The sequence below is a fragment of the Alosa alosa genome, chromosome 21 (assembly GCF_017589495.1).
Source record: "Alosa alosa isolate M-15738 ecotype Scorff River chromosome 21, AALO_Geno_1.1, whole genome shotgun sequence".
In the NCBI taxonomy this organism is placed as follows: Eukaryota; Metazoa; Chordata; class Actinopteri; order Clupeiformes; family Clupeidae; genus Alosa; species Alosa alosa.
This window is the reverse complement of record NC_063209.1, coordinates 6,912,569-6,937,827: the sequence shown is the minus strand read 5'-3', so window position 1 is coordinate 6,937,827 and position 25,259 is coordinate 6,912,569. Positions and strand designations below refer to the sequence as shown.

General features: G+C 46.6%; 1 protein-coding gene across 1 annotated transcript in view; it reads left to right on the top strand.

Annotated features, from left to right (window-relative positions):
* Positions 1-19,885, top strand: part of fgfrl1b (fibroblast growth factor receptor like 1b) — a 24,228-nt gene extending 4,343 nt beyond the window's left edge. Inside the window, exons 3-7 of the mRNA XM_048232370.1 lie at positions 7,849-8,121; positions 16,384-16,473; positions 17,228-17,506; positions 17,734-18,087; positions 18,381-19,885. Of these exons, the coding sequence (XP_048088327.1) occupies positions 7,849-8,121; positions 16,384-16,473; positions 17,228-17,506; positions 17,734-18,087; positions 18,381-18,766 (1,382 nt within the window). The 3' untranslated portion in view covers positions 18,767-19,885. The remainder of the gene's footprint in view (positions 1-7,848; positions 8,122-16,383; positions 16,474-17,227; positions 17,507-17,733; positions 18,088-18,380) is intronic.
* Positions 19,886-25,259: the final 5,374 nt, after the last annotated feature.

Genomic DNA, 25,259 nt, shown 5'->3' with positions numbered 1-25,259 from the left:
GAACAAAGGAAGTTCACCTATGCTCATGCCCGTGCTGAAGTTCTATTTTTCCTTCTTATTTTTAGCCAAGGAACAGATTACTTGGCAGATGTTTCTGCCTGTGTGTGTTCCCTGGCATAGTAAACATAGTGCTAGTTAACAAACACATTTTCTATGGGAAATAACATTGTTTTTAGATTTGAACATGATGTTCGCATTGGCAGATCCCAGTCTTTTGAGCACGCGGGCAAAAATCTTCCTGACCTTTAAAAGCCTGCACACATTAAATCTGGCAAGCCTCACGCTGCATCTCAGACCATATTTCTAATTGAAGATGAAAAACAGAAACTTGCTGTTTGAAGGTCCAAGAGCGTGTATGCCTTTGTAATTTTGTAACTGTGATCTATACACGTGCTCAAACTATGAAGCCCATAGATTTTTTTTTTTGTTAGGGGGTGCTGGTGTGGGTAAAGAGTGGTTTACGTAAATAAGGCAGTTAATGAGCAACATTTGGTCACATAGCTCCAGCACTACTATTTGCAAAGTGTTGGTATTTATAGAGGAGACATTAAAACACAAAGGAAGCCGCCTGCCCTTTGAACATTTTCTTTTCTCCCTTCCTTCCATCGTGGCTTAGTCAAAGATTCCCATGGTGAATGGCTCTCTGAGTTCACTGGTATGTCATTCTCCGTGCATCCTCATTGTCTTTCTACCTGTGTGAGCCGCCAGCTGGTGTGTTTGCACAGGTGGGAGAGAGGCCAGCGCAGAGTGAATGAGAGATTGAGAGCTGCCATGTCTCCCATTGTTCGCCGTCATTCCGGTGGACTGAGTCTGTCAGAGTGGCGCTCTCACACAAGACCGGGCGCAGCTTTCGTCATGTGCAATTTGTCCTGTATAGCAAGGCCTCTCCCCTAGCTGGAGCAGGGCTTTGTGGCATTCTCTTTATCCTCCATTTAAAGGTGGGATTACACAGCATTTCACTTGAGGGATTACAGGTGTCCCGTCTAAGCAGCGCCCATCTCTTTACAACATCACCTTTTGAAAGACCACTTCTGCTTTTAACATGCCTCCTAAAGAGCTCTGAATACTTCTCTGCTCTGTGAATCTCCCCCCACCCAACCCCTTTCCCGCCATCTGACTGAGGAGCGGAGGTCTTTTCTTTTAGAATCCTGCGGTTTTCCCTGAAAACCGACATTCCAGGCATTTAGAACCTGTGGCTCAGCGGAAGGGCCTCCTTAATGGCTTTCATTCTCAAGTGCTCTACTGTTCAATGGAGGTTGGAAAGCGAGGGACCACTTCTCCCCGGTTCACTGCTACGGGTCAGTGGCGGGAGAGGCTCGGTAAACACCAGAATGAACAAGTGACCCCTTCAGGCCTGATGTCTTATGGGGGTTGGGGGCAGTGGGGCACTTCTGGTGGCGCACATCCTGTCTTAAAGACTCGCGGGCGGCCTCCACTTTCAGGCTGGCGTGTTTGTTTTGAAGCGGCGGGTGGGTGGGGGAGGGAGGTAGTGCAGGCGCAGAGTCGCTGATCGGTATCACCACCTGCGTGGGCTGCTGCGCGGTCTTGTCTGGGCCTCTTGTGAAGGGCCGCCCTTGCCCGGGCTCTGGCACGCACATCCGTCAGCGACAAAGCAGTAGCAGCGGTAGCTGGCGCGCGAGACACAGCTGAAACACATAAACACGCGGCAGTGCCGCGCTTGCCCCATGCCAAAGCAGGATTACGAAGTTTGCGTGAGATAGTCTGTCGGCCCGGGCTGTTGACACAAAGGCGGCACGTAATAGGCAGGTGCTCATTATCTTGATGGGGCCCAGGTTACACAACATTAGCCCGAACCCCGTGGAGCTGCAGCTGCCTTTATGAGGCCGGAGTTGGCATTGCCGCCCCTCTCTGTGGTCTGAGCTGCTGGTGGTCCACACAATGAGGATATGCGCGCTGGGGGGTGGGGGAGCAGCCGAGCGTTGGGTGGTTCAGGAGCACCTACACTCCCAGCAGTGTGTCAGAAATATACAATCGGGCATTTAGAAAAATACAGCGAGAGGCAGATGGGAACCTGAGCCGTAGTGACTCCAGCCTGAGCGCGGACACAAGAGGGCTGCTCCCTGCTGGGAGTTGTGAAGCCATGCCGACACTGAAATCAGATCTTTGGGGGTCTGCCGCCAAAGCATTTAGGAGCAAGGAGCTTGATCATTGACTTTGAGAGCCCTTGAAATGCCATATGTCCTGTCTATATAGTCCCCCCCCCTCTTCACACACACACACACACACACACTCAGTCACACACATACACACAACACCCTTCATCACAAAAACCTGACATCCCATGAAACAGGCCAGCAGCTGCAATAGGGAATGCCTGGCCGGTGTAAAGTTTTACACTAACATAATTGAGGAAGGATGGTGACCAGGGTGTGAAACTAAACATAAACAAGTGTGAATGTTCTGAACATACTGTTACCTAACATGTCAGACCAAGAGGAGGATGTTTTAGTTATTTAAGGTTATTTTAGTTAAGGTTAAGCCAACGAAAGCATTCACGTTGAATTACATTTGAATCCACATTTTGTTTGACTTTCAGACCAGACATTATAATTGTAATACACATCTGTGCTCTGCCAATTCAATGCTTAAAAGATGTATTGTCAGTATATCTGTATGTAAAGCTCTTGTGGTGGAGGAAAGTTACCCCCCACACACACACACACACACATACATACCACCCCCACTACCACAAACACATACACTCATCACGTGGTTGCATTGCTCTCCATTCAGCATGTGGGTTTGTAAGACAGCTGTGTGACGGGCCGCCTCAAAGGCGACCGACCGACCGTCAGGCAGCAGGACGGAGGACGCAGGGCGGAGCGGAGGGCCAACGTTAAAAGGCGAGCATGTCAGTGCGATGACAGACGCAGACACTCTGCGGAGCGTTTACTGCCACGGCTGCTGCCTGTATCTCATCTCCGGGCCTCTCAAAATATCCCCCCACTGAGTGGGGGCCTGGCCTGGGGAGGAGAGGGGTGGGGTGGGGAGGGGTGAGGCCCAGCAGCCCAGGCAGGCAGAGAGGCACAGGGAGCAAATGCCAGACCAGCTGCTCCCCAAGATTACAACGCCACCTGAAACCATCGGTCGGCCCGTCTCAAGTCCTGAAGTATGGTTAATTGGTCGGGCACAGGCCATGGCAGGCTTTTAAAAAGTGTGTGGGTGCGGGGGGAGAGTTGGAGAGGTGGGAGCTGTATGTAGTGGGGGAAGAGAAGTGGGTCTCTTCACTGCTGTCCCTGATTATTCACTTGGTGGTGGTGTTTGCGTTCAGCAGAGCCAGGTGCTGTCTGTCCACCACAGTCCAGCAGCTGGAGCCACACAGGGCAGCAGGGACAGGGGGACAGCAGCCTGGGATGACCAGACACAGGATGAATGTGAGGGAAACAAGCCTGCCGTGTAGGGCTGTGCTATGGAAGAGGAAACTCAAAATCTCTGAACAACAACAAGCATGGAGTTGGAGACTGTGATAGTGCCACAGTGAGCTGACTTAAATGGAGCACAAAGAAGTAGATGAAAGATAGAGTAAGGGAGGGAATGAGAGAGAGAGAGGGAGGGAGGGAGAGAGAGAGAGAGAGGGGTGGGTGTATACAAACCCTCCTCCTTCTGCCCAGCATAGGGTTTGGTACAGATCACATCAGAGGAGCATCCATCTGTGGCATTATTTCTCCCCCGTGATAAGAGCCTGAATTCCACAGCAGTGAACAAGGCCCAGCAGTGTTTGGTCTAACGACCCTATCAGTGAAAGTAAACAGTCATACAATAAGACTCCTCACCGTTCACATCCCCTATAGCAGGATATGGAGGGAGGAAGATAAGAGTTGCAAGTTGCTCCTCAAATCAGGCCATCAACCTCAGGAGACAGAAAGACTTGGTATGGATTTACCTTGAGATTTGTTTTTGCTCATACCGGTTTATGGCATCTGTTTCAGAAGTATTTAAGTCTCCTGTCTTCAGTTTGCACCCAGCCAAGAACAACAAAATGTCAGCCCCGCCCTTACTAACAAAGTGAGGTGTCAGATGTAGAGCTTGAAATGTTTCATCAAAGGGGTGGGGGACTATTATTCATGACGTGTTTTGAGACGATCCTTAAGATTGCCTCAAAAAAGGCCCAGGCCATGAGGTTTCCATCAGCTCTTGTCTGGTGGCACAAGTGGGAATCCCAAGTTCTGCTCAACACATTTCAGCAGCTGCTCTGTGGATTTACAGCAGGGTTTCCCCCATAGCGCTCTTATGCTAACATGTGCGGCGTGGGCTCGGTGGCGAGCATAGAAAGCTGAACCGTGTGTCTACCGAGCTTACTGTTCTGGGATAAATGCTTTCCATCGCACTGAGCTTCATCAGTGTCCTACCTTTTCTCTGTCACTTTATTTTTCTTTTTTAAATAGCTTTTTCTGCCCCCCCCCCACTCACCCTCTGTCCATCAAACCCTCCTAGCCTGTCTTTCTGTCTATCACTGCCTGCGTCATTCTTTCATTCTTTTAAAAGCCATGCCACTTCCTCGAGCATAATAACTTATCCGTGTGGAGCACTGTGGAGGTTTGTTTGAAGCTCTCCCTGTGACACCAGCGCTGTTCATCTGATTCAGCCGTGGCAGCGCAAGCTTCAAAGCACTTCGGCGACTGCGGTCTGTGAGGGCCCCTAACCCATAAATCCTCCCCCGAAATCAAAAACCTGTATCAAGATGTCTAAAACAAAGCAGGCCAGAAGGGGACAAGTATGCGCTGTAGCTTTTTAAGTGATCCCCGGTAATCCATATGTCACAGACCCCCTGTCTTACACCACTCAAATCTATGATGCAGCTGAGCCTTGCTTCATTTTTACTGACGGCACACAAATTCACAGCTCTCAGCCACACCGCTACCTTATGACTTGCGGCACGCAGTGTTCTGTCACTTGCAGTCAGGCGTAGATTGAGTGGACGGTCATAACACTGAATCATGGGACTTCTGTGGAGCTGTGTGCTGTAGGTCTCGCTGAGTTTTTGTTCGTGCCGGGTCCCATGTGTACTGCGAATGTGGCCCTACTTCTGTTCTCCGTGTGGAGCATTTCTGGTGTGGGGCTGTCTGTGGCTGGGCTCGGGGATAAAAGCAGCGACTTCGAAGAAATGAGTGCGCCACACGATCAGTGACAAAGCGAAAAACATTGAAAGAAAAATCTGCCATTAATTTTGTATTGGCACAAAGAGCACATCTGCATCCCTCGACTGTGTGTTTTGTGTCTGTGTGGGTGTGTGTGTATGTTGTGTAGTGGGTTAATGTGTGACTTATTCATCCTGTCTGCCTCTTCGTGTCACATGGACCCAGAGACACCCCTCAGTGAGCCCTGAAAACTACTGAGGCGCATTGCCTCTTTGAGGTTGCCTTTTATCTAACATCAGTGAGGGACAGTGAACCAGGGAGGCTCTGGTGAACAGGGGACAGCGGAAACACCTCAGTGGGTCCAGCAATCCATGTCCACTCCGAGCGTCTGGTTTGGGTTCAGGGTGGGTGTTGTTGGTAACGCGTGAAGGTAAGCAGACAGCTTTTTTAACAGCGCTGGAAAGCAGGCAGCAGACACAGGCCAGTCAGAGAAACATCTGGAGCCTCATGTGGTGACTGACCGGCCCGCTCTCTCCGCATGGCCTTGCTCTCTGTCATTGCACCTCTCCCTGACCCTGAAACAGACACATACTGCAGACTCAACAGCCTGAAGTCCTCACTCCCCTGCGTCTCTCTCTCTCTCTCTCTCTCTCAGTCATTACCCAGCGGTCGGTGTCTGATAAAGGCTTCGTCACGGCCCTCTCCCGGGCCATGCTTCCTTCAGTATGACACACCAAAGCATGGTCTGCCTGGCGCCTTGTCTGCCAACAGATCCACTCGTGCCGGGCGGGCGGGCGGGCGGGGAGCTGGCGCTGGGGTTTTTCAGAGCGATGGGGGCGGGTGGAGGCGGTAGGGGTGGCGGAGGTGGAGGAGGGGGGCGGCGGCAGCATGTGTTTGCCTCATCCTTCCAGCTTGTCTCTGCGCTGGGCCGACGTGTCTGTCAGCACCCCTGCGTGGCCAAGAGCACCACTCCCCGCACCACTTCAAAGGGCCGCGCTGTCGGCGTGGGGAGCGCTCGCGTGACAAATACACACCTCACGCTAGGGGGGCGGACAGGCTGACTGACAGTCTCACATCTCCTCTCTCACACTCTCCTCCTGTCTCTGTCTCTCATTCGATCGGTGCAGGCTGTTTTGATGTGAACAAGGCATGGCATGTGCTCAGGAGCACGCAATAGGATGGAGGGGGGCCATTAGTTACTTCAGCCCAGCGCACAGGTTGTTTTAATACACTCCGCTCCATAAGGGGGAAAGAAATCCACCGTTGTAAATCCATAACCCAACATGCAGTCATGCAGTCCTTGTACTGGTCCATTCTATGAAATGATACTGCCCATCAATACTGGCTTTGTCCAGTGGTGTCTGTTAAAGAAGCAGTCTTTCACACACAGTTAAATCTGCCTCTTCGTGTTTTTTTTATTTTATTATTTCGCTACAACACGTCTTTATCCTCCACCCCTTGTTCATTTCAAGCACGGTAGGAGGAAGTTCTAAGTTCTAAGGGCAGTTAGTATGGCAAGGTATATTCTCAGTGTAGTGACATTGTGGAATGCACTGTAATTCAATTCCTGTACCAAAACAGCTTTTACTTTTTCATTCCCTCTGTTCTCCTGGCACTTTCCTGGATGGCAACCAGCAATTCCAGGTGAAAACACTTCTCTCCAACAGAGAGGGTGACTGCAAAAGAGAGAGAGAGAGAGAGAGAGACAGAGACAGAGAGAGAGAGAGAGAGACAGAGACAGAGAGAGAGGAGGGGGTACATTTTGGGGGTAGTTTCATTTTTCAATTTCCATAATCTTGGCAGTTCTCACAGCAGCTGCTGGTACAGCAACAGGATGTTACAGTACCAGCCATGAATGAGCGGTACCTTCCAACACACACACTCTCCAGTGCTGAAACAGCTCAAGAGGGCCAAAGGAAATGGAAAGGGAGCTCTCATGGGAGTCTCCTGTGCTAAACGCAGCGGATGAAAAGGACCTTGTGCACGCAAGGAGGACTGGGGGGGAGTGAGAGGGAAAAATGTCCCGTAAATACTTGAGCGAAAAAAAAAATGCCCACCCTTCTCATTCCTTGTGAATAGTAGTATTTTTGTGAGCGTGAGAGGTGAACCTTGAGCAACCAGGGCTCCTGATAGTACGTGTTGAGTTCTTTTCAAGTGTGTTCGACTCCCGTTCACCAGGGGGGTGAATTCATTACTGGAAAGCTGGGTGGGTCTTGTGTGGAGTAGAGGTACCAGTTCAGGGGCTGCAGACGTGGAAAGTCTGAGACTTGATGACACTAAAGGGTCCTCCTCACTCGCTAGGACCGACTGGCCCAAGTTTGAAAGCCACAAAATCCTAATTCTATTAAGTTTTCCATGGATTGTTTACCTGCCAAAAGGCCCACGGATGGCTGTCACCTGGTTTCCAGGAGGATGAATTAAGAGCCTTAAGCAGAAACTGTGAGGGAAAACGTCCCATTTGCCAATGTTTGAATAATTAGTTTACTCCAAGCAAATGATAAATACAGCCCATTAGTAGTGTATGAAAAGTGCAATTCATCTCTTTTACATAACTGCCTACCTCTGTTCCCGTAAACAGGTAGGAAATTTTAAAATTCTGTTGTTGGGAACTGCTATGTTTGGCTATGTCAAACTCTGAGTGTGGATTTGGTTTGGAACATACGAGCACTCCCACCATGTGTCAGTGAAAAACTCTGTGGAGCACTCAGTGAATAGCTTAACAGAACTGTTGCCGCTGTGTGTCTTCCAGGCCCTCCCTACATGAGCCGCCAGGTGGAGGAGAGACAGACGGCAAGGCTGGGGCGCACGGTGCGCCTGCCCTGTCCAGTGGAGGGCGACCCTCCGCCCCTCATCCTCTGGGTGAAGGACGGGCGGAACGTGAACCAGGGCTACAGCCGGTACCGGGTACTAAAACAGAGCCTGAAGATAAAGGAGGTTGAGATGGAGGACGCCGGGGTCTACATCTGCCGGGTCACCAACGGCTTCGGCAGCATCGCACTAAATTTCACCCTAATCGTCATTGGTAAGCACGGTCCTGATCTGATAGATTATGGTGCAGATGCCATTGCATACACGCACTTGTGTTTCCTTCCCACTTATTACTTTTCTATATTCTTCTGGATGTTTTTACTGCTTCGCCTCTTCACCTCTGTCCCATCTGTCACCTCCTGTATCATACACCTCCATTCCTGGGTGGATATAGCTTTCATGCTGTTTTAACTGTTGTCAGCGGAAAGCCTGCCTCACATCAAACACGCCGGGTAAGGTAGGCTTTAACGCTAAGCTGGCCGGCGCTTGACAGATGACGTCCTAGCATCCAAAAAATTCGTCAACAGACGGGAGCTTTCAAGCCCCATCCAACAGCAGCATTTGCAACAGCTCTTCACAAAAGAGGGATTGTGGGACAGGAAGAACTCTGGTTTCTTGTTAAACGCGGTAGACAGAATTACATTCGACTTGACTGACATGACTGGCAGGCAACACACTATTAAATGAGCATGGTTTCATTTACGCCACATGAAATGAGAAACGCACAAGCGAGCATTGTGTTGATGGAAATTTATAACCTGTTAGCGTGGAAGTGCTCCGCTCCAACACCGGGTTGCATATCAAATCAAGAGAACAAAGGGGGGCTTCTTTACCTCACACTTCTGTCACTGTATACACGCCGTTGTTTATGAACCCTGTAATCCAATACAGTGTTTCTCATTTTGCAGAAAATGTGAAAGGGAGGGATTGGAGTTCACCGAGCTCTGACAGACAGGCTAAATGAATGACACAGACCTGAAATGCGAGTGAACTTTGGAAACATGTGTTTGGTGTAAGGGTGATTTGCACATTTGGGAGGTTGGGGGGCACGCATTGGGGGCAGTTTTTTTTCTCTTTTTTTTCCTCTCGTGCGAGGCTGCTGTTTGGAATGTGCGGTGCTCCTGATGAGTGTTTGGGGAGTGTGTACTGGGCATTTTCCGCCCAAGCTCTCCGCGCGGACACCAGTGGCTGGAAGACCTGCCGCCTGAACCGCCATAAATCTGTGCCGGTTCAGTGCAACCGAAAAGCCCGGGGAGCTCAGAAACCTCAGAGCCTCAGGCTGTTCCTGTGTGCCTTGCTGCTCAGTGGCCCCAAGGAAGGCAAGTCCATGAGGAGAGGTGTGTGTTGATTACTCCACAGATTACATGATTCGTGTGATTGGGTCTCCAGTCTCCTGGTCTTAGAACCCCCCCCCCCCCACACACACACACACACTCCTCATTTCCCTTCCTCTGCCCTGGTGTTTGCTCAGGGCCTCCAGAATGGGGAGTGAAGGTAGCCCTCTGTTTTCCTGATTCGTCCTGGAGAGTTTGTGTGGAGCTTGTGAGTTATGGTGCGTGGTTCCCTGTGGAATACACAGTAAAGGCTTACTGAAGTCATTAGCTGCAATGGCAAACAGTCCTCAACCAAAAAGAACAGCAGATGGAGAGAAGGATTTTTAGCTATGATGTTTGGTGCCATTGGCGGTTTCTCCTTTGCTAGTAAGAGATAGTCTACATGTATAACAGTCTATTTAACCACATTTTCCTATAAACATCTTTTTATGTGCAGTTTATAACATTTTTGGGGAAACTGGACACTTTTTGGAGCTTTACGTTCTTATTATAATTTTTTCTTGAGGGTCCTTTGCTGTCGGAGACACCTTATGGAGTTACATAGCCACCCAGCAGGGAAACTCCAGCCAGACTTAATTAAGTCAGAGGAGAGGAATTTGGGTGACATTCAATAGCACCTGTTGTCATAGACCTAATCTGAATAGCTCCTCTCAGAGCAAGCATGGGCAAAGCTGCATGTCTAACCTCAAGTTCAGATCCCCTCTAATGGCTGCCACAACATTCTCCTCAAAACAGTACGCTTGTCATAAAATGGTAATTTTAGCTTTTAGCTGATGTTCTGTTCCTCATTCATGATGGCGTGGTGTAATCAGCCTGTGAACCTGAGTGAGGTAAGGTTGTAATTTAAGTCCCCTGTGTTTTGATTCCACTGGAGTCCACAGTGAACATTTTCTCTTTTTTTCTGCACAAGAGTAAATACATGTCTGTATTTGGAAATTTCTTCCCACTCATACGCTCTAAACGGAAACTGATATTTGATCATTTTGGAAGCTGCGTGCGGTACTTTCATAATAGTATGAACTTGGGATTCTGTTGTGAACTCACTTCAGTGTGTGCACATGCATCTTGTGCAAAACAGGGCTTTTTTAACATGGGCCTTTCTGAACCACATACTAGTAAAAATGGTATTTAATGAGGGGATGTTTATGACATTTGGAGGCTGTCGAGGGCTTTGCAGAAAGACTGCTGTGACCTCCAAATCCCATGTTAACCCCCTCAACACTCAGTCTCAACTTCCTCTCTGGCATAAGGACAAGTCAGTCACCACATCATTAACTCTCACAGCCCCGGAGTCTCACAGCGCTGTGGTCTCAGTGCAACACCCTCCTCCCTTCCTTCAGCGCCCCCAATCACCTCACCCCAGCTGTATCCCTGGTGGTCCCTAAGTTCCCCAAAGTTTCCCCGAGAACGGTTACCCCTGCTGTTATAATTGTGTTCTGCATGCAGCCAACATTCTTACAGCCCAGCACTACCTAGCATGAGACCACCATTGTCACGAGAAAAGCGCTGGAGTCAGAGCTTCCATTGACTCTCTTTAAAAAAAATAATAATAATAAAAAAAAACATTATTTTATATGTCCTTCCTCCAAACTGCAAGAATGTAGCATTACTAGCGCATGGTCTGAGTCATGAATACCTGAGGGCAGAAGGCGTGGGCTGGCCTGAGCTTGGCAGGCCCAATAAGTACACATGGCCAGACGTGACCTTGGCCCAGTGTCCACGCTCATTCATCCAGCAGCACGCTCAGTGCTGGAATTTAGAACCACCATCGGGTCATGAGCCTTCTATTCTTAGCATGTCCCAGCCGTTGGCATCCATTCGGCTCCGTCCGTCGCCACTCCCTCTCATCCTCGCGGCCGCACACCTACAGCGACTCGTTGGGCTGTGCATGGACACCGCACCCCCACCCCACCCCTCCTTAGTGTCACTGTGGGAGAGACTGTGGCTTCTGGTCAGACGGCGGTTTGGGCTGGCTGTTTTATGGAGGGACTGGTGGACCTTTTCCAGCGATTGCTTTTTGTTCTTTGTTTGCGAGCGGAGGGCTACATATGTTGCAGTTTAGCACACGTCCTCCTCACCTAAATGGATAATTGTATCAAAATTACACTAGCAGGCCAATTTGAGCCTGCTGAGGGACACAGGAGAGTATCGGGGAGGGGGGAGCCAGAGGCCCGAAGAGGCTGGGGGCCCAGGCTGGAGCCCCAGGAGTTCCCCCGTCCTGCAGGTCCTGTTTGGACTAAAGCACACATACCAGGGGGTGAGGAGCTGGCAGGAGTGGAGGCAGTACAGCTAATAAAAATAAATGATTCAGTGTGGTCAATGCCCTAGCAGCTCAAACCCTCCCTGCCCCCTACGCGCCCTCCTTACCATTACCCACACACACACACACACACACACACACACCCTCCCCCTTCCCAGACAGCACAGAACAGCACCTCCACACCTACCTGTGCACTTTCTCAGAAACGCTGCCTTGGAACGAATGGCAACCAATGTTAGGGGAAACATGGTTCAGGTTTCCAGCTCTCTGTCTTCCCATGAAGGAAGCCAGTGTTTGTATTTAGTCTAACTCACACACACACACATACGCTGGAACACAGATGCTTTTTATTTGATTAATATTATTCTTAGTACCCGTTTTTGCTATCGGTAAAGCAGTATAAATGGGATATATTGGGGCTGGATATGCCGCAAGAGCAACAGAAATGTTATTTGCCGTGTTGATATTGGAGACGTCACCTTGAAACTGCTATGAATGCTGAAGTACACATACAGAAGGAACTAAGCTTTGATCACATTTTTGTGGACGTGACAGCGATCTAATTTTTTAATGCTGATCACTGGTAATGTGACATATTTCCTCCGTGAAGGCTCTTCCAAACATGTTTGTTTTTTTTCCGCCAGTCATAGAGAAATAAGCAGGGGCGAGTTCAAAGCACACACACATATGGACACAAATGAATCCATGCCTGTGAGTAGAAGAAGAAAGGCCTTTGTTGCAAAAGAGGGGTAAGATGAAAGGATACGAGATGGAATTGAAACCATTCTGGTCTCACATGAAATTAAGCTGAACCGAGAGACATATAGAGGAAAAAGCCTGCAGTTGTAAATAAGCAGCTCACAGAGTGGGAGTAGCACTAGGCAGCAAATGCTGCCCTCAAGTTAGTTACAGTGTCAGAGCTCGCAGAAATACAGAGGAGAATCATTTGAACAGATCGCAGATTTGTCAGCTGTTGGTGGAAATATGCTTGCCTATAACAAAATGTTCTAGAACCTCACATTAAGTGCACGGTAAACTAGCCTTGTACATCAATACCTTGTACAAAGCACAAAGTACCAAATAATCAAAAACATTCAACTCAAATAAAAAAAAAAACTGACTAGCACTGAAATCTGATGACAATTTCAAGACAGTTTTTAATCAGAAAATGGTGATCAAATTAACAATTCTTACAGAGATGGTCTGAACCAAGAGTGATGGATGAAACTATGAATCTGCCCATTTTCCCTCTTAAAGTCCTCTGTTCCTCCTTTTCCCTCCTTCCCCACACATTGCCAGTAAGAGCCGTTCCTCTGCCCCACCCCACACCCCAGGTGGCGGGGCTCACCGCTGGGCCCTGTCTCCACTGCCCAGGGTTTTAATTACAACCGGAGGGATGCAAATTACCCACCTTCGTCGTCGTGCCACATTAAAAGTCTCCTTTCATCCGCCTCATTAGAGGGGCCGGTGGCTGCGCCAGGTCCCTTTAGGATGCACCGACCGGGGCCCTGCCTGCCTGCCTGCCTGCCTCGCTCAATGAAGAGGAGAAGAAAAGGGGCAGATTAGGCCGTGGCAATTTCCTCCCTGTCGCCATACGCCTGTTGCTGCAAACCGCTTATGGCTCTATAAAAGATATGAGGAGACTTCTAATTAGCTTTTCTTTACCGCCGCGCTGTGTCTACCAGGCTCTGTGTGTACACAGATGCTCTTTAATTTGGCTCTCTGGCTTCAATCGACAAACGGCTCGCGCTGACACCGACAAGAAGCCAAATATATCTGTCGGATCGTTTTGTCACAAAACCCATCAAAGTGTCTCAGATTTGTGAGGAGAGTGAAAATTTGTGAGAAGAGTAAAAGCTTTAAATTGAGTGGTGAAAATGTTGGTTCACCGATCCCTTCTATGTATGTAAATGAAACTTTTTTTCTCTCCAGAATTTACATAGGGGAACTATTTTTGGCATTTGGTACCGGACAAAGAACAATCATTTAAAAGAATCTTGGCGGTGTTCTTTAATCGTTCAACTATGGGCAGAGTTTTCATGAAGGGTTCAGTCAATACTACAGCTGCTTCCCGGGCCAAGTTTAGAACCCTTTGATGACCATATATTACAAGCCAAGGGATAAGCACCTTCACTTTGTTTTCCTTTGATTTACAGTAATATACATGGTTTGAGTTAGGAGGAAATTGTTGCCTTGGATTTGTGGCACCACTACTATCTTATCAACAGAACTGATTTGCCTTGTTCTGTAATCTTCATCTCCATGATGCCATCTTAAAAAAAAAAAATCTTGGTGTATTTTTCCTCCCAACATTGTTTATTTTATTCAGATGTGCCCCCACTGATGAAAATCATGGCTTGGAATTCCAGCCTGCTCATAAGGCCGTGTTTGTTTTGCTTTTGATTTCGACCTTGGTTTGAAATCAGGGGAGCCGGGCGACATGACAGACATGCCTGGTACGTATGTTTGTGCCCAGGTATGAATGGAGAATAAGCCTTCTTCAGGATCGTGCTTTTTAAGTCCTCCTGGTAGGAAAAAATAATATGGGGGCCATATAAACACCACCTCCACATGAGTGTTTGTAATGGGAGCTGCAGGCTGCCCTCAGCCCTCTGTGCCCCAGACTCGCCGTCTCCTCACACACACACACACACACACACACATATCCCACCATCTTTCACACCAGTGTCCCTCTGTATGCCTCTCTATGGGCCTAGAGGAAAGGAAAGGGGCCCCCTGTCTCTCACTCTGCAGCTTCTCGGACGCCATTTTCCACGGCCCCCCTCTATAACACAGCCAAGATGCCATTCCAGCTGCACTGAAGCCCCCGTCACCAGGGTGGGCTTACTTACGCAAGGTCGGCTATCCTGTCGTGCAGACCGACCTGGCTTCGCCGGTCGTCTAGGCCTGTCTGAAGTGATCAGTGTTTGACCGCACAGATGCATGCGGTTTGTCCTGGAGATGAAACGCGGAGCCCAGAGACCCCTTCGGGCGGAGATCTGAGCGTGGGATAACTGCTGCGTGAGCGGAAAACCAGGAAATCCATGGCGTCCTGCTGGACACCTGTTTTCGCGAAGACATCCCTCGAGCTCCGGCGCAGCGAGGGAAGGAATGAGCCCTCACTAAGGCTGCTCTAGGCCCCACTAAAGCCCCTGGCTGATTCCACTCTGGTGGCGCTGAATAGGCCTCTCATGAGCTCTGACGACTTTGCCTCTGCGCCCGGATCCCTGGGCCAATGCTAACAATAGGGCTGTGACTAGTAAAAACACTTTGGCCTCAACCGCCCCCACCCCCTACTCTGCCTCTACCTTAACACCAACCCCCATCCCCCTTGCCCCCCCTCCCCCAACCCAGCCCCTCTGTGAGCTGCTGAGGTTGGGAAGCAGGGCGCGTCCCCTCCGGTAGTGTTGCCCTGGCTGAGCGCACAGGGATTAGCCGGACTAAGGTGGGCCACTCGCTCCGAGGGCAGCACACACAGCCCAAGGGCAGAACCGGCACATGGACTCGGCTGTGTTCGCCTTCACAGTTGACCCGCCACACCTGGTCTTCAGACTCGTCACCTCCGTGCGGTGGCGAGCAAGGGACAGGAAGGGCAGTCGGTGTGTGCCGTGTGACTGATCGAGCCTGACTTGCCGTGCCAAAACAATATCTTTGGGTGGTGATTTTTGGTCTCGGATTACCGCGCAGACGCCAGTGTTCACAGCCGTAGATGAACTCAGGCATGGGAAGAATGCAGCTGGGAATTAATTTGGTAGCTTTTCACCTACACATGTGAGAATAATTTGTCCTTTTGGACGCCTGGCTTGACACCGGATTTGTTGACTCGGGGTTGCCGGAATAAGGTTGTGTACACTACAGTGTTGCGGAGTGTGTCTGCCAGCGTGTCAGTGAGAGGGTATACGTGTGGTTATACGCATGTTTGTGTGTGTGAGTGTGTGAGCGCTCCGTCAGCAGTAAGGTTAGAATAGGTTCTCTGTGCATTCCTGTGAGCCTTGCCAGATAGAGGTCCCAAACAAAGCAGGCCTCTCAGCTCCGTCTACGCAGTCGAGGTTAAAGTCAGTTAATTGGTTTCCTGCTCCGGGTTAGATCAACACGGCATCGTGTTTTAAACAGTGTGGAAATCTGAGAGAAGAAACAATATGGCAGTGTTTGCTCACCCCCAGCTTACAAACCCCAGTTAGAATAATACGCAAGTTTAGCCTGGTTATCGTTCCCATAGAGCTGTAAAACTTCATAGACCCCAAAGCAAAACACATTGTCCAGTGCACACCTCACACTCCACTGATCTCCAAGCAGTATCACTCAATTTCTCGCACAGAGGGGTTCTATTGGCTCTCAAAGCACAGCAAATAAATCTTGGCCAGTGTTATGCCTTTGCATCGACCCAAAGCCCCTACATGATTTACATGGCACCATTTTAAGACATTAATTCTGAGTTCAAGGATGAAAGGACTCACATCACTAAAATAACAACCAAGCATAGATTTACGGGCCCCAATCTCAATGATACTTTCTACTCGTAGCATAGAGAATTTCGGGTTATCAGTTGAAACTGACTTTTTTCCCACAAGAATGTGGTTTATGGTTGCTTAAATCATTGAATAAAAGTGTTACAGAGCATTGAACTCCACTGATCCTCTTCCCAACCTCCCTAACAAACTTTCTTTCCCAGTTTTTGTAGCATTTATGTGCTTTTTCGCAGGAAATGCAGCTTTCGCCCCACTATTAACAAAGGAAAACCAGCAGGCTCGCACATGCCCTCTCCTCTATGGGCTGTTGTTATTGCAAAGCATGTCTGTAAAGACATAATACCTGAACACGCCTTGAAATCCTACAACCCCCATGTCTGTCCTTGCTGGACTAACTCCTCGGTTCCTTTCAGATGACGCGGCCGTGACTCAGAACAAGCCTCCTCCTGTGGCGGAGCCCAATGCTGAAAACATCCTGCAGGACCCAACAGGGCAACCATGGGGTCAGTGTGCTCATGCGCCACACAGTCCACCCTCAGTATTCTCTCTGATGATATTAGCATTTTAGTTTGTTAACATTTTGTCGCATGTGATATTTATTTTTAGGTGGGGGTACACTTAATAGTACTCTCCTGTCTTTTTCAAAGAACTCTAGAGTCTTTGAATACCTATTTGTGGTAAATTTCCCTCGTTTAGGCCAAAGTTGTTCCTTCAGGCTAAACAGAGATGACATACAAAGTTACATAAACACTAATGTATTGTACAAAAACATAAACACAGGCCCTAATAGGGAGAAATACTTCATAAGAAAGTATGAATGTAATGTCATGAGAATGTTATTCCTAATTTTTGTAAGTCGCTTTGGATAAAAGTGTGTGCTATATGAATAAATATCTAAATGTAAAAACATGAAATAGGGTAAGAACATGAGTGTGTGTGTGTGTGTGTGTGTGTGTGTGTGTGGAGACGGCGGGTCTGGGGCACAACACTCTTCATGTGGAGGTGGTGTTTATATGTATCATATAGAATATTAAATACTTTTTTTAATAAAATACCACAAATGGTGGAAAAGTCAGTATTTAGACACAGTGATTACATTTCATGTTTACTTCTCACATTACTTAATGCCTCAGAAGACTTTTATAGTGTTGGGTGGTGTTAAAGGTTAGGTTTTTGAGTTTAAGGTGTTTCAATATTGGTGCTATGGGTGTTTTCAGTCCTTATACCATGACTTAAAATGGGCACTGTCTCCTGCAGTGAAACCACGCTTCAGCCAGCCCACCAAGATGCGTCGGCGAGTGCTGGAGCAGCCGGTGGGCAGCTCGGTGCGTCTCAAGTGCCTGGCCAGCGGTAACCCCCCGCCCGCCATCACCTGGTGGAAAGACCACACCCGTCTGCCGCCCCCGCGCCAGGGCAAGCGGCCGCAGTGGACCCTCACGCTGAAAAACCTGCAGCCGCAGGACAGTGCCAAATATACCTGCCACGTGTCCAACGCGGCAGGACACATCAACGCCACCTACAAGGTGGATGTTATAGGTAAGATTAATGGATCTTGAAATCCTAAGACCAGATCGTTGCCCGCAGCGAATAGAACATAGTTACTTTTAGTGCTTGTTTCTCAGACAATGCTGAAGAATGATTTAGATCTTTTTATCTTTGAAAAGTGATTCAGTCCAGAACATCAGCAAACTCCTGCCAGTGAAAACCTACTAAAGTATTTGATGTTTTGTGATTTGTTTTTGATTGGGTCTTTATCCCCGCAGAGCGTACCAACTCCAAGCCCATTCTCACTGGGACTCACCCTGTCAACACCACGGTGGAGTTCGGCGGCACCGCTTCGTTCCAATGTAAAGTTCACAGCGATGTGAAGCCTGTCATCCAGTGGCTCAAGCGGGTGGACCCAGGCACAGAGGGGCGCTACAATTCCACCCTGGAGGTCGGAGGGCAGCATTTTGTTGTACTTCCCACCGGCGATGTCTGGTCACGACCAGATGGCTCGTATCTCAACAAACTAGCCATTATCAAGGCCCGGGAGGAGGATGCTGGCATGTATATCTGCCTGGGTGCCAACACCATGGGCTACAGCTTCCGCAGTGCCTACCTCACTGTGCTACCTGGTAAGCTGAGGACCACACTATCCTGACTGATTAGATAATCTCCCGCCATGTAAAAACAAGTTTTATTGTGTCCTTCTTAATAATTCATTAATCATTTGATTTGATTTTAAGCCGTTAATATCTCAAAATTATATATAGAGAGAGAGAGAGATCAGAGATGTACTAACACCATGCTCGATGTTTGGTGGTTTATTATTCCTAATAACTTCATGACTTAGTTGGTTAGTTAATTAATGTTATAGTTTTTTATCCATCCCACCCCCTACTCATGCACTGTTCTCCTCATTTTACAGACCCTCAGGTGGAGAAGACCATCACTCCTCCGCACCTGAACTCGGGGCTTCCTTGGCCTCTCATCATTGGCATTCCAGCGGCAGCGCTCCTTATTGTGGGCACCATCGTGCTCTGGTTGTGCCATAGCCGCCGGCGTCAGAGTGGCCTGCCGCCCCGAACTGTGGTCCACCGCGAGCACCACTCCGTAGACAAAGACCTGGTCACGCCAAGCAGCGTCACTCCTGACTTCCCCAACCAGAGACTTATGGGCATGACAGCCCCGGCTTTAAACGGCGCGCCCAAAATCTACTCCAAGGTCTACACGGACACTCACACCCACACACACACACACTCCCATGCCCACGTGGAGGGCAAGGTTCATCAGCACTTCCACTACCAGTGCTGAAGAGCCACTGTTGGCCACGTGTGTTTCAAGACACTGCTGCTGCTCCAACTCATCCATGCTATGAGTGAGGAGCCTCTCTCCCCCCTCCACCCCATGGACTAGCACACTGCTGCAAGACTGAAGAGGACTGACTGACAGCTCACCAGAGGTTCAATTCCCCATTACCAGTGGTGGTGGTAGCACCACTAGCTATAGGAGTCACATTAGGACTGCACCCACAAACAAAGTGCAGGTACCAGCTTTGGTGGAATACATTCACCCAGAAATGACTCAAAGGCTCAGGGCTGGATTTATGACTTATAAATGTTTTTCTTTTTTTTTTGTCTCATTTGTGTTTTTTTTTTATTTGTTTTTGAATCCAATTGAACCTATACATCATAAAGGGACAAGAAAACATTTTTTTAAATTCTGTGATATGTATCTCTGAAATGACAAAATATTATTTTACCAAATGCTGAAATGATCACAATATGAGTTGTCTTGAAACATTCGTAAATTAAAAATTGCGACTGTGACAAAACTGCTAATTGCGACAGCAATACTGTTTACAAACTGCTCTGTTTTTTTTTTTTGTGCAGTAGCTAACAAAACTGTGGTTCATATTTTTGTTGTAGAAATATTTGTTCATTTGTTGTGAAAAAGTTTAGCAAGAAAATTGAAAGCTTTTCTGGGAAATGTGATAAAAGAATATGATAGGTAACGTGATATAGACTTGTTATATTTGTATGAAAAGATATTTTATATATATATTCAACTTTGAGGCAGTATTACTATTATTTACCTGATATGTGTCAAAGGAGACATTTCAAAATTTTAAACACAGCACAAATCCAAAAGGATACAGAATATGTTTGGTACTGTTGGAATACAATTTGGAGTAAATTAATACTTTGAATGTTGTACTGTACTTTGTCACACAACACAAACGAGTTCCTATGACAGTTAAGCATTATGTCATACTCCCCTCAGGTTTTGTTTAACTCCCAAACTTTATGTTGTACTCCACATGCTCATAAACATATGCAGTTCTTTCAAGAAATATTGCATGCTGCAGTTTATCCTGGTGCTCATGTACATGTACTATAATAATATTTTTGTAATAAAAGAAAATTTTTTCTATTTCATCCTACCGATGTTCATTCCATTCCTGTTTGTGAAAACGGTATAAATCAGCTCTAAGCTACACAAATCAAAAATGTCCAGCAGAAACAGCAGTGAACTGTACTTATTCAGGTTGGTGTTGAGCTCCCTCCCCAGAATGGCCTCAGTCCACTGTTAGTTTAACATCCTGTGGAATGCAATGGGAAAATCAAGTTGTGCTTTTCAACACTGAGCAACAAGATAAATATTCCCAATAGGATTTGATGGATATTAATATTGGGATAGGGTTACGCCGGGTAGGCAGCGGTGCTTACTACCATTTCCCCCTCATTCCCCAGTGGAAGAGTCCAACTGCAAATCAGCACTGACAGTAGACATCGGGGAGTGAGTAACTGCTTCTCGGTTTTAGACGTCTGACCTTTTTTCAAACAGAAAAAAAGACTGCCTAATTCCCTGGATGACGTACCTCTGTGCAAAACAATAAATTACAAAGTAGTTCAATTCTAGCAAACATGTGCATGGTCAAGGCACAACTCACAGGCATCTGCTTACTTCTTAAGGAATTGCGCCATCTAGTGAAAGGGAAAGCCAAGGGAGTTTTTTGGTTTGGTGTCATTTTTCTCCTTTGACCAAGTGGCAATGAAACCAACCAAGCACAGTTAATCTATAGAATTCCATCAGAAATGACGAGAATGCACAAAAGAATCACTGTAAGTAGACCAAACAAAAATGGAATAAAGTGACTGACAACCTAGGAGAGTAACTGTAAACCATATATCTGGCACAGATGCAGTGAAATCTGTTTGGAACAGGCTGTTTGATGTAAGAAAAAAAGGTGGATTGTTCCTTTTGATAGCCTAGTACTTTTTGTCTAGCACCTGCCTTGGATGTGCACACCAACAAACTACTTTTTGTTTGATGTAAGAACCATATTTTCATCTGCTAAATTACAGAGGCATGTTTTAAAGACATCTTTGAAGCTGAACACTCAAGCATGGAATGAAAAAGCTCCAGTCTCATTTGCCATGTTGATTTTGGCCTAATATTAAGCGTCATTAAGTGCCATGCTGGATTTTGCTGTGACTGTTAATGTTGAATCATGTCCCAAAGCAGAATTCTTCCAAAAAAGCAAAGTCCTTCCAAAAGGCAATTGTGTCTTGACAAGTTCTGGTTGTCTGTGCTCCACTTCAACTCTTATTTAAACAGCAGGGCTGTCTTCGTGAAAAATTATGTCATAATTTGATTTATGAAGCATGCAAATGTTCTAAGTTGTGTTTCTTGTTTAAAGAAAAAACAGAATGCAGAATAATGCTGCTTTTGTTCATGTGCAGGTGCATACCTTTTTGAAATGTGTTAAAATACAGTCTTTTTTTGTATATGTGAACTCGGGCAAAAGTTTGCAATGCCAATCAGAGAAAATTAGTTTACATCACCCATATCACCCGAAGTGCCTTTATGGAATGCAGGCCTAAAAATTGAAAAGCAGGTGTGGGCCAACCAAGCCAAAACCTGGATGGGATGTTTCCTGAGAAATGTTGCTGCTGTGTTGAGAGAGACAGGACCTGTCACCTGTGTGGATCCCAGTAGGCCTAGCCCAGAGGAGTGATGTAAAGAGATGTCAAGGTCCTCACTTTCTGTGGTCATAAAAAACTAAAAAACAATGTAGGCCTATCACTCAGCCATCTCCCTCCCTAGTTGTTAAACAAAACATAACTAGATGTACCCTAGATGTACCGCATAGCGGTACAAAATATGACCACCGCTCAGTCCTGTACATCCATTCAGCGAAAATAAATCATATTAATGAATTTGTCTCCATCTTCTACTCCATCCCCCACTCTTGAAACTTTTGTGTATGCTTGATTGGAATGTGTGTTTGCGGGCCGCACACAAAGTAGCCTACTGGCGCTGCAAAGCTGAATAGATTTGTAGCACTTGCCAAAAAATTTGTAGCATTGTTATAAAACCTTTAAAATATCTAAACAATCACAAGTAGGGCAGTTCATCACAGTCCATCCATTGCAACTGGACTGATGAAAGGTACACCTGTAGGCTACATTGTATTTGGGAAAAGCAGAAGGTAGCAGCATAATGTATTTATTTATTTATTATTAAACAAAACAATCCCTGTCAGTTCCATGCAGTTTTCAACAGCTATCAAGAAGAGAGGTGTTGTCATGGATTTTTGTGAATGTTTCTTCTTCTACATATGCATAAGTTTAGTCATCTAGTTCATATGATATTCAGCTTTATTGTCAATGCACAAATTAAATACCAGTGGTCTAAAACAAAATGCCGTTTTACCCAGTGGTGCAAATAACTGACATGTCCAAAAGGGCCTTCATGAAATGCGTCGCTAGACTGTTCACATTTTAACGGGCCAAGTTGAAGAGCTACTGTTCGTTATTGTTTGTGCAAATAATATGCTGATTCATGTTCCCTTGCATTGTGCAACTATGAGGTCCATGGTTAGTATGGCTTTCGCCAGACCAAGCTCAATCTTTTAAGAAATCGAAAAGGAATCGCCGGCAGATCAGGCTGAGTTCACCCAGCCTAGTCCATGGTAGGCGCCCGATAGAAATATTGTTTAATTTTGCGATTGAGATATCCACGCACTGGCCCCCTACGTGTTCCCCACGGTTTCAGAGCTATTCTAAATGCAAAAATGCATAGAGGGAGTTATGACAAAACCGTGACTGTAAACAAACTATAAGTAGGCCCTATGCTAGGCCTATTACACAACATAAATTGTCACTAGGCTATGCTGGCGACCCAAATAAAATGTCCTTTGGGAACCAATGGCTTACAGTATCAAGCGGACTTAAGCTGCCACCTCTTGGCGAAAAGTTAATAGTTATGCATATCAGTATACATTTCACGCAGCTGTGTGAATCAAGGAAAGCGACACTTCTAAATGGAACCCAACCCACTGTACAGTAGCTCAAGGTCTGTGGCTAAAGCAGCCATAATGAAAGCGTTATCATTGTTTGGATACTTCACACACACGTGTTTTTTAATCGCATAGACCAGTGGTTTTCAAAGTGGGGGCCGGGGCCCCCTGGGGGGCCGCGAGGGGGTGCCAGGGGGGCCTCAGCAAGTTGGATGGAAAAATAAAAGCAACAAATAAATACATTTGAAAAATACAATGCCATTGTAATAATTTGTTGCATATCTGAACATGATATTTTCGATGATAATAATTGGGAATAATAGTAGAGTGATAGCTCTCATATAGCAGAAAGCCTCAAATGCAATTTTTACACACGGTATGCTCCATCGCGAAGTGCTTGTGGCTAAAATAATTATTAGGATTAGCTTAATGTATTTTTACATTTGCCGTAGTATTGTTGGTGGGTTTAGTAACACATCAAGGGGGTCCTTGGCCAGAACCTAGTGGTATTTGGGGGGCCTTGTCGTGGAAAAGTTTGGGAACCCCTGGCATAGACTACTACCAAGCTGGAATCAAAGCACATCGACTCCCCTCTCACACCCTAAACACGCACTTCGAACAAACAAAAAACGTCTCAGTCTCACGGTATAGCCATACTTAGAACTGTATTGGACCGGTGTAACATTGGTGCTAAATCATCCATCGCAAATAATGATTTTTGTAGCACGTGCAACAAATATGTGTAGGTACAGCCCTGCCCTGGATACATCTCTCAACGTGCGCTCTAAAACATTTGGTTTAAATGGAGATGTAGATCACTCGTATCACGGGTGCGTTAATAAATCTACATTGCGGCGAGTTGACACAAATTATTCACTTTGACGAATTTATGTAGTTTCAGTCCTAGTTACTTTACTTTGAGCCATGCTCTTCCCTACTTTAATCACCTTTGAAAATAGAGGATTGAAGTAGCCTATGGGTGTTTGGGAATATACGTTGACTCAGATGCTTTTTGAGACTGAGCTAAATGTCCCAGCCCGGTGTTTAGGATGCATCATAGACAGGTTATCTTTCAGGTAGCCTATATTTTCCATTAGAAAACCATCACGTAGCGAACGTGTTGTGGCTAACTCACTTAGCTCCTGTTAGTAGCCTATGGTCATAAACAAATGAGATGACAGTCGAAAGATGCAATTAGTGCTGTTATCAATTTTCTTGGTAGCCTATAACCGCATTTATGGTTTTCTACAAATAAATCAATAATCAAATTGGCCTCCATCACTCAACCAATGCTAACGGTAACATTATTTTACCTACTCTAGGCTAATGATATAATTTAAGATTAACGTAGCCTACCTGCAGTAAAAACCAAGCATGTCCGGCTTCAAGAAGAAATGGGAATTACATGTCATGCAGAAATCATCCTACCCTTATTAGACGTTCTCTGCGGTAAACTACAGTCTTGTCCTTGTAGGAAGTGTGTCTTTCCAACCCACTTTAGATTAACTTCCAACAAAATTACGTCTACGATGCGCCATCTGGTGGACGACGACTACGTGACGACTACGTGACGCCAATACTGGAAATGCAGCCAAATTATTATGATGAATATTTTTGGTTTTCCTTTAATCCTACTGAATTTGTAATTATGTATCGGCCGTTGTAATTGCCGATACTGATGGTATGTGCGTACCTGTGTGTGTGTGTGCGTGTGTATATGTGTGTACCACCATCTACAGGCCAATGAGTGTACAGTCACTAAATGTACACATAACTTAATTTTTGGATGAAATTCTACGAAACTTGGCATACCCCCAGAAAATGTCAGGTTAATCATACACATAAAATTTGGTGCAGTTCTGAACATCTTAACTGAAGAGAGGGGCGATTAAAGCAGAATGATATTGCATTTTCATTTTTTACCGGGGGGGTGCAAATCACAAATGAGTGATTATGGGCTAGGTTGATGTGGGCCCTTGAGACCAACATACCATAAAAATGTATTCATCCTCGGTGCCACGGTTCAGGTAGTTATTTAGGAAAAACTGCATTTTTGGGTTTGAGGGGCCCAGTCGGGAGTGGCCCCGGGGACCAAACGAAATTTTTCCGTAAAAGTCTAGTGGGGCTACATACCCACCAAATTTCATGTGCCCCGGTGGTTCGGTGTCCCGGGTATCATTGACCAAAAATTCAGGTAGATGACGAAAAAAAAAAAAAAAACTTTGACAATCCCTATGACCGCTTATCCTAGCCATAGCGGTCATAATTACAACGGCTTTTGCTCTCTACAGTAATATTAGGGTATTTCCAGAATATGGATGAGAAGAGCAAATCAAAGTAATTTTTTAATCTCCTGGTAGGGAAACTTTTTTTACCTGCAGGTCACTTTCTATGGATTAAAGGCGCTCTATGCTGGGTAACTCGTCGGTGATTTGCTGGAACAGTTTGTTATGTTTTTATGGGCAAGTTGTTTTATGGCTGTTTTTGGAGCCTGTTTTGTCC